This window comes from Podarcis filfolensis, assembly GCF_964270895.1.
Source record: "Podarcis filfolensis genome assembly, chromosome: 14".
NCBI classification, from domain to species: domain Eukaryota; kingdom Metazoa; phylum Chordata; class Lepidosauria; order Squamata; family Lacertidae; genus Podarcis; species Podarcis filfolensis.
Genome location: NC_139616.1, coordinates 19,274,754 through 19,292,519, shown reverse-complemented (window position 1 = coordinate 19,292,519; position 17,766 = coordinate 19,274,754). Strand labels below are relative to the sequence as shown.

Here is a 17,766-nt window from a genome sequence, read left to right as displayed (position 1 = left end):
TTCCTTGTTCTCCAAATGTCAATCAGATTTATATTGTCAGTCATTTCAAAGAATGTCTTAGGTAATCTCCCGTCCTTGGAGATCACCTGTTTTTGTGCTTTGTCCATATTTGTAGAGACCACTCCATTCATATCTCCCATTAAAATTACATTGTAATCCAGAAAGTCTGTTAATGTCTCATGCAGTTTCTTAAAAAATTCCGACTTCCCTTCGTTTGGTGCATAGACTCCTATTATCAATAATTTTTCTCCTTGTACTTGGATTTCAATTGCTATATACCTTCCTTGTTCATCTTTGAATATTAATTTCGGGGCCAACTTCTCCTTTGCATAAATCACCACTCCTCTTTTCTTCACTTTATCCGATGAGATAAATTCTTGTCCTAATCTTTTGTTGATAAGTAATTTTCGGTGTAACCTAGTCACATGGGTTTCCTGTAAACAAATCAAGTCCAATTGTTCTTTTTTCAGAATGTGGAAGACTTCTCGTCTCTTCCTAGGAAGGTTCAAACCATTACAATTCCAACTTAAGAATTTCAAAGACATCTTGTTATTTATTCAGTTGCCCCTCCAACGGCTCCAAGGAGATCTTCTGTTGATTTTCTAGCTCCAAAAGATAAATTCGAAATGTCTGGTAGGTTTTCTAGGTCCGTAGGTTCCGCCGTTTCCTTAAGAAGGTCCTCCTCGTTTCTTGTCAGGAACTGTTCTTTGTCTTGCACTGTCTTTATCTTAATTTTCTTTCCTTTGTAGTTAAAAGACAGACCTTGTGGGAACTCCCATCTAAATAGTATGTTGTTCTTTCTCAATAGGGTGACCAAGTCCTTATAGTGGGTCCTCGCTTCCAAAATATTTTTAGGAATGTCTTTAAAAATCTGCACACGTGAGTCTCCAATTTCAAGGGCTGTATGGAAATGCAAATTCAATATCTTATCTCTCTCCTCCTGAGATCTCAGAGTTATAAGGCAATCTCTTGGGCTCTTTCTGTTCTGTCTCCTTCCCAGTCTGAAAGCAGTTGTTATCTTAAATTCCTCCTCTTTCAAGCTGTCCTGCCAAAATTCCAGAAATTCTTTTGTCAAATATTCTATCAAGTTATCCTTTTCATTTTCTGGAATCGATCTCAGTCTTAAATTTTTATTTTTTCTCTGTAGTTCCAGTAGAGACAGAGCAGCCTCATGTTCTTCCAGCTTTTTACAGACTGGTACTATCTGTTCCTGTGTATTTCCTGCAGAAAGTTTTGCTTCCTCTGCCGAAACTTTTGCCTCCTCTGCAATCTTTCTAGTTATCTCGTTCTCTTGAACTAATTTATTTATAGTCTCTGTATTCAAATCCAATTTTGTTGATAATTGATTCAGCTGTTTGGAGTTTTCAGTGCTCTGCTTTGTTAGCACTTCTAGGGTTTCATTTATTTTGACTAATGCTTTGGTTATTGTTACTGTATCCATGGAAGGAGCTGCAGGTGGTACAATTGAGCCTCTTCTTTTTTGTTCAGCTTTGCTTTTGGCCCTTGTTGTTCTCTCCTCTATTGGGCCACTCATATCCCAAGGTCTTTCCCACGGGAATCACTTTCAGGTGGAAAATTCCACAAGTCTGTTTCTTACAGTAAATAGTAGTAGTTATTTCCCTTTAGCCTCTAGATGGAGCAGTTCAGAATTTCCAGTGCAAGGTAACAAAGTTCCCTTCCCAAGCAAACAAAGGTAGCAACCAAATGTCCTATATTCTTCTGAGTAGCCAAGTTGTATCTTTCCAAAGTATCTTTCCAAAATTCCAAACTTCTGTCAAATCAAGTCTTTAGTTGTAATCCAGCAGAACACCTACTTTGTAGCAAGTCTCAAATGACAGCTCTCAGTCCCGGTAGCTCACTCCCAGGCAGTCCTCCCCAAGGGTTTAAAGCGGCAGAACTTTCCCTTCCAAGCCTCTTTCGTGCAGGCAAAACAGTTCATAAATCTTCCCCCCCTGCCCCTGCTTGCTAAGGGGGGAGCTGGGTCCGATGCCTGGGTCCTTCACTTTTAAAGCCTTTCTGACAATTGCAGCTTCCTATTTCGATGCTTTATTTACATGCAGTCCGGAGAAGGCAGACTTCCTTATTTTAAACCTTCTCCGCTTTCAGCCAATTTACGATTATTTCCTTGTAAATTTGTTGCTCAATCTTACTCACGGTAGTCCAATTTGTAATCCAAATGTCAGGAAGAAGTCGGCGCTCTCCGTCAATGGCGACGCGGCTTCACTTCACGGGCTGGGTAGCGGCTCTCAGCCCAGCGCTCCCCCGCTGCCACTCCGGAGCCTTTAAAAAGGCTCCCTTGCGATAAAGAGGGGCGCTTTAGGTGCCCACCGAGCCTCCTTGCTCTCAGGCTCTGTGCCTGAGATTTTAGGGGTCCCCGCTTCGCCGTAGCGGTCGGACCCGAACCCGTGAAGAGCCTCCCTGAGCGGAGCTCAGCGAGAGGCGGCCATTAGCGCTGGCGCCAACCGGAAGTCTCCTGCTGTGGCTATTGTCCACCAGGTGGGCCAGCTATTCCTGGGCTTACCAAACACAACTTTGCTTACCTTCCTGAAACCATCCCTTCCTAAGGGTTCAGTACAGGTAAGAAAAGTTCAGAAAGAAACACACAAAGCAGGCAAACAGAATGACAACTGAAACATGCCCCAATGATTGTTATCCCATCATCAGAATTTTGATCCAGTTTCCATAATCCAGTACTTGATTCACATATCCCGAAACTGTGCATGAACCAAAGCACAGCCATCGTTTGAAATTTGCACTTCTCTGCATTTTGCAATGTGGTTCTCCAGCCAAAATGAATGGGAGATTAAATATACTGCTTTAGCTGTGTACCCTAGTTCTGTGTGCACTGTGAATGCAGAATTGAATCCCACCCCTTGCCCATCAGCTGACATCACCATGTGCCATCAGCTGCTTCACAGGTAGGTGCGGTTTGGCTCCTGGAACAAACTGCACCCTCTAGTGGACCAAGATTCCCTGCCCTTCAGCTAGATCAGGCACCCCAAACTCAGCCCTCCAGATGTTTTGGGACTACAACTCCCACCATCCCTAGCTAACAGGACCAGTGGTCAGGGATGATGGGAACTGTAGTCCCAAAACATCTGGAGGGCTGAGTTTGGGGATGCCTGAGCTAGATGGACCAGCAGTCTGACATGGTATAAGGCAGCTTTCTGTGTTCCTGTCCATCATGCCACACTTAGTTCTCAAAGCACATCCATCAAACCTCTCTAAGACATGAAATGGACTGTGGCCTGGGCATCACATGTCTGCGTCTGGGTCTTTTCTCTTTATGGCCCAATCCCTTCCAAGAATCTCTCATTTAAAAGGTGAGTGCATTCCAATAACACTGCCACACACACAGGCACACAAAGGAGGTTGCCAGGCAACGCGGCTCATGAAACAACCCCACCAGGATATGAAAGTACTGAGCAAGGCAGTTCATGGGCAAAGCAATTTAACGTTCGTAATGTTCCCTTTTGCCGTGTGCAACAATAACAATGCCTGCATGTATAATATATAGTTGCAAAATCCAAAAGAATCATTGCAGACTGTCAGGACCCTCGTTGCCTTTATCCAGAAACTGTTTCTGTGCACAGAGCGTTTGGAAGCAGTTAGGAAGGAGGGACAAAGGAAGGAAGGAAGAAAAGGTGGTTGAAAAGGAGGGTGCAAAGTAGAGCCAATGAGGGTTGTGGCCTTGAGAGAATTCAAAGAGCCACATAAGGAGGCAAGGAGGGATGCATATGCGTATGGACCTGAGGTTCTCTACTCCTGGTGTAGAATATCAGGAGATGGAGCACAGCTCAGTGGTAGAGTGCATGCTTTTCCTTCCATTAAGAAGGTCCCAGCTTCAATCTCTCTCACACGCAAAAAAAGATTGGGTTGGTGGTGATGGGAGAGCCCGTCTGTCTGAAACCCTGGAAAACCACAGGCCACATGACTTGAAGACTGCAAGTCCCATCATCACCAGCTGGTGTGGCTGGCGTTCGGGGATGATGGAAGCTGTAGTTTGAGAAATATGTAAGTATAAAGATACCTGCCTACGTCTGTAAGAATTGGCTCACAGAATCCCCATTCCCAGGTAACGAAGGGGAACAAATTTGTTCAGTTCACATTTTCCTGTAGACTTACCGATTTTGCATTTGCTAAACTAGCAAGTGAACCAAAACGCAGCTACCTTTCAAAATTGTGAAGCTCTAAATTTTGTTATGCAGATTGCCAACCGAAGAGATTGCACAAAACGGCATATATTTGTGAAAAATAATATGCAAAGCTATATCGTATTAGGAAAGATTGGTTGCAGAAACGCTTACATTGGGCAGCATTGTCATATGAAAATGCATAATTTTGGGGAAATGCACATGGAATGTGCCTTCCTGAAAAGAAAGCATTGCACATTGATGCGGAAATAGGGGGAATGGAAGTTACTGCTGGAAAAATGAGAAACCAAGAAAAACAAAAACGACAGATTCATCCATCCCTACTAATCTGCACTGTCTCTCTCAATCAGCTAGGATAGACATTAGGAGATTTGCCAGAACACCCTCCCTTGTGATTTTCGAGGCATTTCCTCCAAACCTCCACTTTTCCAGGCAAATAGCAGCCTGCAGCTTGTTTGCAGTGTTAAAAATTCTGCACCTGTTGATACTTTTTGTCTCTCAAAACTGTGAATGTTTCTTTTCTTTTCTGTTTCTACTCCAGTTTGCAGTAAACACATACAAACCACGACACCAACCCTCATTCACCTCTTCCTGGCTGACGTCTGCCAGCAGTTCGGCATTATATTCTGGGCATGTCAGAACGTAATGCAGTGTAACAAGATGTGATATGTTGGATGAGACTTTATGTAGCGGAAAAAGGTTCCTGCGCTTTCCCCCTTTTTATTATTTACATTCCCAGAGAAGGTTATGTGCCACATGAGGTTTCTGCAGAGATAAATAGCTAACCTGAGCTGGCTGGCAGCTTCCCCAGAATCCAATAAGGACTCTTCTCAAAATGGTCACCTAACGCTTTGAAAGAGCTGGCCTTCGAACACAGCCTTGAAGGACCTCGGCCCAGTAAGAGACCTTGTACAAGTTCCATGCAATATGCCTGGGGAAGACATTTGCATTGTTTAGGCAGCTATGAATTAGGGTACTGCAGAGGCAATTCTGACTTGCGTTGTCTCATTATCTGAGGGCATGATGAATCAGTAATACCATTTGAATGGCTAGTTCAGGCATGTATCTGAGCATCATATGTTTGCTGGGATAACTCAGTCAGGAGAGCATGAGACTCTTAAACTCTGGGTTATGGATTTGAGCCCCACATTGGGCAAAAGATTCCTGCATTGCAGGGGGTTGGACTAGATGACTCTGGTAGTCTCTTCCAACTCTACAATTCTTTGATTACAGTACAGAAGAGATGAGTGTGTTTTCACGATTCTGATCCTTTCCCCCATCCCAGGGGGAGCTCACCAAAGCATTACTTAGGGATAGGAGAGAAATTTGTTTTGTATGCTATGTGCAGTGGACCACTAACCCAATCTGACTCTCCCAGACTTGCTTGCAACTCCTTAGTCTGACAACACACCTCTCTGGATTGTGCAATACAGTTTTGGTGTACAAAAAATGCACCTGAAAAAATGTATATTTTATTTAAAATATGTTTGCAAAGGCATGTGTGTCTTGCTGATAAATGCATTGAAAAGCATGTTTGTTACATTAAAAACTGCGTATGAAAAGCATATAATAGGATGGGGTGGCATGCAAGGGGGTGGAACAGGATGGAACAGACTAATGTGGCAGTGAGAATGAAATGGAGTGGCAGGGATAGGAGAGCCATTCATTTCAGTTTGCATTTTAATGCAAACTTACTCAGTTCACACCTTCTGAAACAACATGTGAAATAAAGCCCAGCCATCCTTAGAAATTTGCATTTATCTGAATTTTGCGATGCAGATCTCTAACAAATGTTTACAAAAATGCATACAATAGTTAAAAGTGTGCATAAAAATACATATACATAGAAATTATTTATATTGGGGGAAATTGCTTGCGTACAAAAATGGGTTTATTAGGATAAATTCATGCTAAAATGCTGGATAATTTTCAGGAGGGTTTTTTTTAACAAAAAAGAAATCACAGATTGCTGCAGAATTGGGGGGAACTGAATTTAAGATTGGAAAAATAAGAAACAAAGCGCACTGAAATTGACAGACCCTTCCATCCCTACCTCTGATCAAGAAGAAGAAGGCATCTACAAGCAGGAATAAGGCATCTCAATTAACATGCTTTGCTCCCCTCCCTCCCCACCCCTCTGAGAACAGATAAGGATTGTTAAGGCTTCAGTCATCAATTTTATTTTATTTTTTAAGGCAGCATGTTGTATTTGGCTCAGTGCTATTTACAGCTGTTGTCCATTAGGGGCCCTCAGGAGTCCAATTCCAAGCCACAAATGCAGAATCCCATAAGTTTCGCTCAGCAGTGAGACCAGAGAGCAGTTCTAAATCATGGTGAGGGGGAGAAGACGAGAGAGGGAGGGGGCAGCCAGTGAAATAGCTGGGAAATAAGAAATATGATGCATATGATTCAGGAGCAGGCATTTGTACTGTCTGTTGCTTCAAGCATAACACAGACTATATAGGAGACTGGGGGTAACCAATATGGTGCCCTCCAGATTTTGTTGAACTACAACTCCCATCAGCCCTGGCCAGAAAGGTCAATAGTCAGGGATGAGGAGAGATGTAACACAGTCTCCTCCAGTTGTTGAACTGCAGCTCCCATTATCCCCAACCAGCATGGCAAATCGGCATCTGAAATAGAGAGGTCAGGCCTGTGGAACATCTAGCCAAAGGTAGCTGATCAATCATATATTGTTAAATGCTGCTGAGCAACCCCATTGGGAAAGGCCTTCCAAATAGGGGGCGAGTCTAGCAACTCAATGACAAAGCAATGACAAACCTAGACAGCACCTTAAAAAGGAGAGACATCACCTTGCCAACAAAGGTCCATATAGTTAAAGCTATGGTTTTCCCAGTAGCGATGTATGGAAGTGAGAGCTGGACCATAAAGAAGGCTCATCGTTGAAGAATTGATGCTTTTGAATTATGGTGCTGGAGGAGACTCTTGAGAGTCCCATGGACTGCAAGAAGATCAAACCTATCCATTCTTAAGGAAATCAGCCCTGAGTGCTCACTGGAAGGACAGATCCTGAAGCTGAGGCTCCAATACTTTGGCCACCTCATAAGAAGAGAAGACTCCCTGGAAAAGACCCTGATGTTGGGAAAGATTGAAGGCTCAAGGAGAAGGGGACGGCAGAGGATAAAATGGTTGGACAGTGTTCTCGAAGCTACCAGCATGAGTTTGACCAAACTGCGGGAGGCAGTGGAAGACAGAAGTGCCTGGCATGCTCTGGTCCATGGGGTCACGAAGAGTCAGACATGACTAAACAACTAAACAACAACAACTAGCAACTCATGCAGAAACACCCAGTGAGTGCAAACTCTCCAGGCTTTGACAGATGAAGAGAGGCGCATGGTTCATATCAAGACCCCTTGGGCATGCTTCCATCTCCTTTATGCTGGATTCATTTGTTCTGCAATCGTCCTGCACCGTTATAAACTATTTTGCCTCTGGCCCTGCCATGTGGTCCTAGGAAGGGAATGTGACCCTTGAGCTGAAAACTGATTCTCCACCCTTGCGTGAGATGATTCCACAATCCATGGATGACAGTGAGATACACAGTAGCACCACGGTGTGACATAAAGGCAGCTTTTGCAACAGTGCTCTTGCTTTCGACTCTTCTTAAAAGAGAGAAGTGTCGTTCCTACTTCGTCCTTCCCTTGGGGCCTCTTCCGAATCCAAACCCCACGAAGCAACTGAATGTAGCTTTACATTTTTCTGAAGTGATCTGGTTGAGCATGACAAAACAGTCTCAGAACCAGCGTGGTGCCATCAATTGTTGTTTCCCCACGCAAAAATAAAAAAGGGGGGGGGGAACGATCTCTCATTGAGTGTCACACCAAATCATATAATTGTCAGATGGGTTGCCAGCTAGGGATCAAGATTGTCAACGCTCATCATTCTCAGAAAGAAGATATTTCATTCTCCTTCCACTTTTACTGGCAAACTTTGAAAGGGACTCGGAATCAGAAGTGGCTGTTCATTACTCGAACAAGCGAGTGCCTGGAATTGTGTTTGCAGCTGTGAGTAATGGTGTTTAAATTGAGACAGCGGATATGGGCCAGCACACACATTAATTTCTTTGTAAGGGGCCACATGTGCTGAAGTCTCACTGCTCCTGTAGTGGCCTCTGACTCTGATAGCCAGTACAAGGGGCTGTACTTGGAGAGCCCTCTTCTAGGCTGTGCTTTGCCCCCACTCTCATCAAGCTGAAAGCCCCCATTACCTAGCAGCTTTTCCTTGTTAGAGATAATAGAGAAGGGTGGATCTAAGTAAGCAGTGGAAGGAATAAGGTAGTGTACCACTTCAAACTTGAGTTGGAGTAGCAACATTTTTGCATGCTTGCCTCGGTCAAAGAAGCCAGCTGGCCTCACTGCAAGCAGAAAACTGGAATCTCAGGGGGTGTTTCGTTTGATTGCTGCTGATTTTACTGTTTTCACTTCTGTTCATCAAGTTTCTTTAAAAAAATATATAAATTTTTAAACCTGCGATTTCTTTCAATTATTTGTATTGTAATTTAATCTGCTTTGAAAATTGCTTTTATTGAAAGGTGGACATATAATTTAAAATGCTTAAAATCTTTAAAAATATTTTAACCTTTGTATGTTTTAAAGTAGGGTTGTAAATTTTCCCTGATTTTTTTGATTTTTTTTTGGTATACTATAATGAACTGGTGTATAAATTTTATGAACTAACAAACACACACACACACACACACACACACACGGTACATTTCCCCTGGCTGCACTAGTTCAGGGGTGAGGAATCTATGACCCACCTGATGTTATTGGACTACAACTCCCACCAGCCCCAACCAGCATGGGTCAGGGATGGTGTGAGTTGGAATCCAACAACATCCAGAGAGCCAAAGATCCCCACAGCAGCACATGCATTTGCAGTTTTCTTTCCTTGCAGGATTTTTTGGTGGGCTTTTTAAAATATGGGGGAACATTGGAAATGCTACTTCCCACCTGTATAGTCTCCAGCTGGTACAATCCATTCTACAATCCCAGAACATGACCACATCATTCTACTGCAGATGTACTAGTACATGCGAGACCCAAATCACAGCATGGCCTATTTTTTGCCCTTGCTTTTTCTGGTGGATGGTATGGATGGTACTTTCCCCCCTTTCTCAGCTGCAGGCTAGAATAGAGAGAGAATAAAGAATACAGCTGGTATGTTGTCAAATGTGATGCAAAGCCAAAATTGGTTGGAAGGCCTTGATTCTCTGCCAACATCTGTCTGTAGTGGCTGTCAGAAATGATGACCACTACAGGCATATGTGTTTTTGCTACATGTTTGTTTAACCTGACAGAGTAATGGAGAAAGCAGCTCTGGGTGTCAAAGCCAGTGGTTCCTCCATTTCCTCCCTCCAACCACTTGAAAATTGCTGACTGTTTTGGCAGACCAGTTAACAATTTTTCTGCCTGTTGTAGCAATTGCAGTGTTCTGTGCTAGATGCTGTATGGTTTTTAGTTGTATTTGTATTGCTTCATTTATCTCTTGTATTTTATTTTATGGTATTTCAATTTGAATTCCATAGACATGCTGTGGACCACATGAACAGTGGACCACTGGTGCTCCAAATCAGAAAGCACTGTTCTTTTTCCACCCAGAAGAAAAGTCTCATGGGAAAGTCTCATGGTGCATTTAGTGCCATTTTAGAATATAAAGCTCCCATGAGGTTATTGGGACAGCTATACAGTCGTACCTTGGAAGTCGAACAGAATCCATATTCTGGAAGTCCATTTGACTTCCAAAACATTCCAAAATCAAAGCGCGGCTTCTGATTGGCTGCAGGAAGCCTGATTGGATGTTTGAGTTCCAAAGAACGTTCACAAACCAGAACACTCACTTCTGGGTTTCGATTGTTTGGGAGCCGATTTGTTCAGGAGCCAAAGTGTTTGGAATCCAAGGTACGACTGTATGTTAGTAGTAGTAGTAATAATAGTTGAGAGGGAGAAGGACAGGAAAAATATTTTTTTTAAAGAATACCCCTCCCACTGTGTTTTCTAGGTAACCGTCCTTATGTGGTGCTCATGGCAAGGGTCCATCCTGGTGAGAGCAATGCCAGCTGGGTAATGAAGGGGACACTTGAGTTCCTGCTCAGCAGTGACCCCATTGCAGATCTCCTGAGGCAATGCTTCATCTTCAAGGTCATCCCCATGCTGAATCCAGATGGAGTCATCAATGGCAAGTGAGTTGCATCGCTTGGGTTGCAGTTACTAGCAAGCAATTAAGCTGGCCATATTAAAAGGCCTATGGAGTTGTGAGTTCCAACTACTGTGTTCAGCAACAAGGGGACATAGTATGAGATATGTTAATGAGCAGTTGTAGTGGTATTTGGTCTGCCTGGTCGGCTGCCCTTGCTAAGCCTCTTAGCTTTTCAGCTCCCATATTCAAACCCTATATGATTCCTATTTTAACAGATTTTTTTATTATTTAAAATATTATATATTTCAACATTATTCAAACCACTGTCAGTGGTACACAACTTTGGGCCCTTGTCTAGTTGTGACTTGGAGCGGGTGATGCCTCTTGCCCTTGCCTAAATATAGAATGCATTTATCAATATGATGGTTCTCCCAAGTTTGTATTTGATTAGGCTGTTCACCGAATAATGCATTTTCTGGGTAAATTAACTGTCTACCTTTTAACCAATTAATCAGTTATTTAGCCAATTAACATAAATTTTACAGTAGTTCAGTGGAAGTGACATACTGAGTGTATTTAATGAAGACAACAGTTTCTCTTGACTGATTAACATGGGGGGGAACTCATTTGTTGCTTGGGAAATTATCTTAAAACACATTGCTTGAGTCATGAGAGGCTGATCATTTACATCAATGACATCAGTGTTGGAGAACCTTTAAAGGGAAGGAAACTTGATTGATCATCAGGTTTTTTTCTTTAAAAACCCACATTTTTTAAAAAAAAATAAAATACCACCACCCCATCCCACCAGCTGTTAATGAGTTATTCAATCAGACTGAATGTTAAGTTGACTTAAGGCCACAATTCTATGGACAATTACTTCAGAGAAAAATCCTCATTAAACACAGTGAGTGTCTACTGCTTAGTAAGGAGGCATAAGTTTGGAACCAGCTAAGTTTTGCTCTGAGTAGAACCATAGGAATGAATTGACAAGGTCCATTAATTTCAATGGGGCTGCTCTGAGTTGCATGGCCTCCAGTATTTCACAGATGGAAATATAGAATTGTTTGTAGTGCCCCAATCCTTGTGCGCAGGAACCGTGCCTGAGAAACTCAGTGGTTTATTTTTGTGTCGTGGTGGTCTGAATCTTGCTGGGACTAAATTGGCAGCTTAAGAAAAAACAAAACATAAAGGAAAAAGAGAGAGAGAATATTTTTTTTAGCTGTACTTTATTGAGTTTTTAAAGTGAGTTCCCTTTGAAATAGAAAGGAGGGGCAAAGGATTACCTTAGAGGGGCTTATTGGAAGCTTTCATTTTTTGGGTCTCTCCATATTTTTCAGAATGCTTCACTTCTCCTTCACACCTTTCACGCTGTGGCACTGATACAACAGCTGAAAGGGAAAGTAGCTCAGGATCCTATTGAATGACATAATGGGATATTGCCCTGAGCTGGTTTTCAAATCTTTCTCTCTCTCTCTCTCTCTCTCTCTCTCTCTCTCTCTCTCTCTCTCTCTCTCTCTCTCACACACACACACACACACACCTCACAGCCCCTGAGAACTCGAGGGCCAGACAAACGCCTTTTGCTTTCCCAGCTTTCCATTATCACTGCACATAATTAAAATCTCCACTAGACACAGGCCTGGGGGAACACCTGACCTTTCTTGCAATTTCCAGTTGACTCTTGGAAAGAAGGGCGTTCCTTGAGGAGCAAAAGCGTTCCCTGCATTTCTATGACTGTATATCACAAGTGAGAGTTGCAGCAAAATGTGGCAATATGGAATCCTCCTGTTTCAGGTTCCTGTCGGCCAGCCATGCCCTTTTCCAGGATGCTCTATTCCATTTCCTCCTCTGGTCTCCCAGCCTCCCCCCCTCTCCCGCCAGTCATTTTGTATTCTATATGCACTGGGCATACTCAGTCCCCATTAGGCTGCTGTGTTCTCGTTTTTGTCTCCTTAGCTGTGCATTTTCAGTCTGGATCCCAAACTGAATTAAGCTGATCTGGGATTTGTCCAGAATGATTTGAGTGTGTTAGTTACAGATAGGTAGCCGTGTTGGTCTGCCATAGTCAAAACAAAAAAATTTTTTTCCTTCCAGTAGCACCTTAAAGACCAACTAAGTTAGTTCTTGGTATGAGCTTTCGTGTGCATGCACACTTCTTCAGATACACTCTGAAGAAGTGTGCATGCACACGAAAGCTCATACCAAGAACTAACTTAGTTGGTCTTTAAGGTGCTACTGGAAGGAAAAAATTTTTTTTGTTTTGAGTGTGTTAAACACTCATAGAACATGTGGTTGGTGTTGGTGGCAAGGAAAAATAGGTATAAAAGGAGAATTCCTGGATGCCAAGATCCAGGTTTGAAGCAAGTACTCTTCGGTGAGAGAGATTTAAAATCACAAAACATGTAGCAAAGTAAAGCAGGGAAATCTAAGCTGTTAGACCTTTGAAATATGCCCTTGTGAGTTCCTTCTAAGGTTTCCGTCTTCCTCCAGCGTAGAAAAAAGACCACATGCTTGGTAAGATAAAAATGGTTTACTTACAAACTCTGCAAATGTCTGTTTCATGTGCTTTTCCATACAGCATTCAGAAAATTTGCACAGGCAGTAAAGCTTGACTTAATTACAATGGTAAAGTTTCTAAATTATTGGTACAGGAACAAAAGATTGGCTTGTGAAAGCCATGTGGTCTTAGCTGCTGCAGTTAGCACAGATTTCCTCACACACTGGTAGATTGAGGGGAACAAAGTCTTGTTTACCTAGTCCAGTGATGGCCAAACTTGGCCCTCCAGCTGTTTTGGGACTACAATTCCCATCTTCCCTAGCTAACAGGACCAGTAGTCAGGGATGATGGGAATTGTAGTCCCCAAAAAAGCTGGAGGGCCAAGTTTGGCCATCACTGACCTAGTCCCTCTGAAGGTGAGCTAAGCCTGGCAGGACAGCTTCCTCTGTGGTATTAACCTCTTCATGCATTAATTAGACATAAGCATCAGGCTGCTTATCCCGCAGCTGGGCAATGAGGAGCAGGGGCAGAAGGAGATGATGTGGGCAGTACATCAGAATAAGGCAGATGGCTTATCCTTGAAAAACTTTGAGGAATATTGCACCACCCCTTCTAGGTGAGGTGTTGTGGTGAGCTGATGATTTCAGGCCAAAGACATCTGCTCTGAATATTACCAGAATGTTCCCTCTGGTTGCTGCTGCTGCTTTCTGGATGAGCTGAGAAGGGACCGCACCAGGACCAAGGAGTCAAATGATGAAAAGATGATATTACAATGCCACACAGCCAATCAGGTTTGGCTATGCAGTGGCATTACTGAAAACGGCGTGATATGAAGGCAGCATAAATCAATAAGTCAACCTTTTGAAAGAGGTGCTGAAAAAGCTCTGAAGAGAGAGGGAAGCTTTTTCCCCACCGCACCTCCTGAAAACATCAGTGACAAGCCAAGCAGTTTCAGTTCACCTTTCCTCCCTGTGTTCCAGAGCCCTTCCAATCACGCTGCCTACTTTCTCCAACTCGCTGTCTTTAAAGTGCTGGTATAAATTAATATCTTCTCCTTTCCTTTGAAAGCTCATAAAGAAGCCAGCCAGGACAATTCTGAACAAGATGATTATTCTGAGTATCCCCATTCGGATCTGACTTTTTAACGAGCAGAGTGATTTTGCATCTCGCACGCAGATGCCCCTATAAATCTCTTCCCCCCTTCCCTTTAGTTGTGCTATTGATGCTGCTTCCGTCTACTTATCTCAGCATCTTTCTTGATTTAGAGAGGGATTCCCCCCTCCCCGCATTGCTTTGAAGTGGCTCGTTCTGCAAGTGCCAAAGCCTTCCTGCTCAGTCACGGAGATAAGGCACCAATATGTGGCATTTAGAAAGGGTTCCTGCCAGCAGCCTAGACATCGGCTGCCACATCAGTGTACACCCTGCCCAGTTGAGGAGAGCTCTCATCCCAACAGGACCTTCCCTGATCATGCTCCAGGAGGCTTAAGAAGTCCCGAGACAAACCAGGCCCGGGTGCTTGCTTTTGCTAATGTGATCTGAAAGCTATAAGCAAATGTACTTCTACGGCAAACATGATGGCGGTGATGTAATTACACTAGTGCAGGATATAGCTCAAGTGGGGAACATCCCCCTACCCTGCTGGTTCTCCCTGGAAGCAATGAAACAAATATATCCATGCTGTGTCCCACTTCTGATTAGAACAGCTGCATGTTTTCTGTTGTGGTTAAGTGTCCCAGATGGGCAGCAGGTTTGAGAATGTTATATACCTACCCTCACAAACAAAGTGGTACGTGACTTGGGTGGAATCTTTGTTGTTGTTGTTGTTGTTTAGTTGTTTAGTCGTGTCCAACTCTTCATGACCCCATGGACCAGAGCACGCCAGGCACTCCTGTCTTCCACTGCCTCCCGCAGTTTGGTCAAACTCATGCTGGTAGCTTCGAGAACACTGTCCAACCATCTCGTCCTCTGTCGTCCCCTTCTCCTTGTGCCCTCAGTCTTTTCCAACATCAGAGTCTTTTCCAGGGAGTCTTCTCTTCTCATGAGGTGGCCAAAGTATTGGAGTCTCAGCTTCAGGATCTGTCCTTCCAGTGAGCACTCAGGGCTGATTTCCTTAAGAATGGATAGGTTTGATCTTCTTGCAGTCCATGGGACTCTCAAGAGTCTCCTCCAGCCTTCTTTATGGTCCAGCTCTCACTTCCATATATCACTACTGGGAAAACCATAGCTCTAACTATACGGACCTTTGTTGGCAAGGTGATGTCTCTGCAGAATCTAGACACATATAAAAACCACTCTGAAAATGCTTTTTTTAAAAAGCATTTTTTAAAAATACAGTGGTACCTCAGGTTAAGAACTTAATTCGTTCTGGAGGTCTGTTCTTAACCTGAAACTGTTCGTAACCTGAAGCACCACTTTAGCTAATGCGGCCTCCCACTGCTGCCGTGCCGCCACCACTGCGCAATTTCTGTTCTCATCCTGAAGCAAATTTCTGAACCTGAGGTACTATTTCTGGGTTAGCGGAGTCTGTAACCTGAAGCATGTGTAACCTGAAGAGTATGTAACCCGAGGTACCACTGTACAGTTGTACCTTGGATCCCGAATGCCTTGGTGCTCGGACATTTTGGCTCCCGAACGCTGCAAACCCGGAAGCATATGTTCCGGTTTGCAAACGTTCTTTGGAACCCGAATGTCTGACGGGGCTTCCACGGCTTCCGATTGGCTGCAGGAGGACTTCCTGCAGCCAACCAGAAGCCGCGCTTTGGTTTCCGAACATTTTGGAATTTGAACGGACTTCCGGAACGGATTCCATTCGACTTCCAAGGTACGACTGTACATCAAATTTTCCATAAGACTCACCATCGCCATCTAGTGTCACGTTGTATATTGCACTTAAAACACACTTAAAACGTTTTATTTGCAGCTGTATAGCTGTCCCAAGGACAAGTTGTTCTGCACTTAAGTCTGTATAACAGGGATTTGCATCTGCATTGCACTGCCTGAAAAAGAAAGGTGCAATTAAGCCAAAGGAAGGTAACAATAAGTGTACAATACACAGGGATGATTTGCATCTGCCAGGCAAAAAACTATGTTTCTTGCAGATAAGTTTCTCAGTCATGTGTGATGCCAACGTGCAAGGAGGTGGGGGAAGTGACAAAGTTTGACACCTCTAGGCTGTTGTCTCCAGGAAGGGCGTTATCTAGTTTGTACCTATTGTACACCAGTATACTGAGCTAGGGCTATACTGTATAACCCCTTGGTAATGAAGCAATCTTTCTATTGGCTTGTAATAAGGACTTCTTCACCACACGGTAAGAATGAAATCCCAGCTTGCTTGCAATTTTGCCTAATATTGATATTATTTTGCGAGGCACTTCCTCTGATACAGTGCATTTTTCTACATTACTTTTGCCACTATATCAATTTGTGTGTGCACTTTCCCCAAATATATGCTTCTTTGTATTGCACCAGCATCACAAACATTCAGAGAAGTGCACATTTCAAAGTATGGCTGCGTTCTCTTTGGGAAGTGCAAATTAGGGAGGTTCTTATTAAAATGGGAACCGAACACATTTCTTCCCCATCTGCAATCTGGAGCTATACGAAGCAATGGTTTGACTCAAGGATAAGAGAGCCTTCTTGAAAAAAAAAATGGAGGGTAGCGCATTGCTCCTCTTTGAAGCATAGTGTGGAGATAGTGGATAGCGGAAAGCTTTTCTCTATTTCCCATAGCCCTACAACTAGAACACTTAGAAATCTGGGACATCCACTGAAGCTGAAAAATGATTCAAGAACAAGAAAGTACTTATTCACGCAATGTAGAGTTAAATTATGGTGTTGTGATGACAGAGGCGCCAGCTTGCGAGGGCGATGGGGAAGGAGGAATGTCTCACATGATGCGTGTGACATCCTGACATTGCATGAGCAACATCCGGATGTTGGGAGGAGCCGGGGAGAGCCAAAGATGGTGGCAGCATGGCCTCCTCCCACTGCCGCCACCAGCAGGGGGGCTTCTTCAATCCTCTAGCACATTAAATTCAGCTGACCCATGTACCCATGGTCAGCAGAAATAGAGTTGCAGCACCTTCTCAGCTAGGGATTCAGGGAGGCACCATGTTCCATCCTCCACTGTATTCATTGCAGTCATACCTCGGAAGTCGAACTGAATCCCTTCCGGAAGTCTGTTTGACTTACATAACGTCCGGAAACCAAGATTGCGGCTTCTGATTGACTGCAGGAAGCTCCTGCGGCCAGCTGGAAACCATGGGAGCCCCATCGGATGTTCGGCTTCCAAAGAACATTCGCAAACTGGAACACTCACATCCGTCCGGGTTTATGGTGTTCGGGAGCCAAAACATTTGACCTGCAAGGTGTTCAGGATCCAAGGTATGACTGTAGTGCCTTTTCCGTTCCCCTGCAGTTCAGCTTCCACAGAAAACCGTGTTATTTGTCTCACTGTTTGCTGTGGTGAAATCGTGTAATTTATATAATTTACCTAATTAATTATGTAAGCCTAGGACTTGCCAATCAGAAGGTCAGCGGTTCGAATCCCCGCGACTAGGTGAGCTCCCGTTGCTTGGTCCCTGCTCCTGCCAGCCTAGCAGTTTGAAAGCACATCAAAGTGCAAGTAGATAAATAGGTACCGCTCCAGCGGGAAGGTAAACAGCGTTTCTGTGCGCTGCTCTGGTTTGCCAGAAGCAGCTTAGTCATGCTGGCCACATGACCCGGAAGCTGTACGCTGGCTCCCTCGGCCAAGAAAGCGAGATGAGTGCCGCAACCCCAGAGTCGGTCATGACTGGACCTAATGGTCAGGGGTCCCTTTACCTTATGTTGTCCTTACATTATTCCACCTCGTTCATTTCAGTGCAAAGGAAACACAATGCAAATGGGGTGTGGCGGGGAGGAGTATTCAAGTACATATCATTTGCAGACTGAAGGCAACAGCAGCAGTGAATA

At 43.8% G+C, this 17,766-nt stretch overlaps 1 protein-coding gene across 2 annotated transcripts in view; it reads left to right on the top strand.

Annotated features, from left to right (window-relative positions):
* AGBL1 (AGBL carboxypeptidase 1) overlaps window positions 1-17,766 on the top strand; it is a 413,737-nt gene that overhangs the window by 140,863 nt on the left and 255,108 nt on the right. For both annotated transcript variants that reach the window (XM_083586327.1, XM_083586328.1), the window contains exon 18: window positions 10,176-10,356. In XM_083586327.1, coding sequence (XP_083442453.1) covers window positions 10,176-10,356 — 181 coding nt within the window. The remainder of the gene's footprint in view (window positions 1-10,175; window positions 10,357-17,766) is intronic.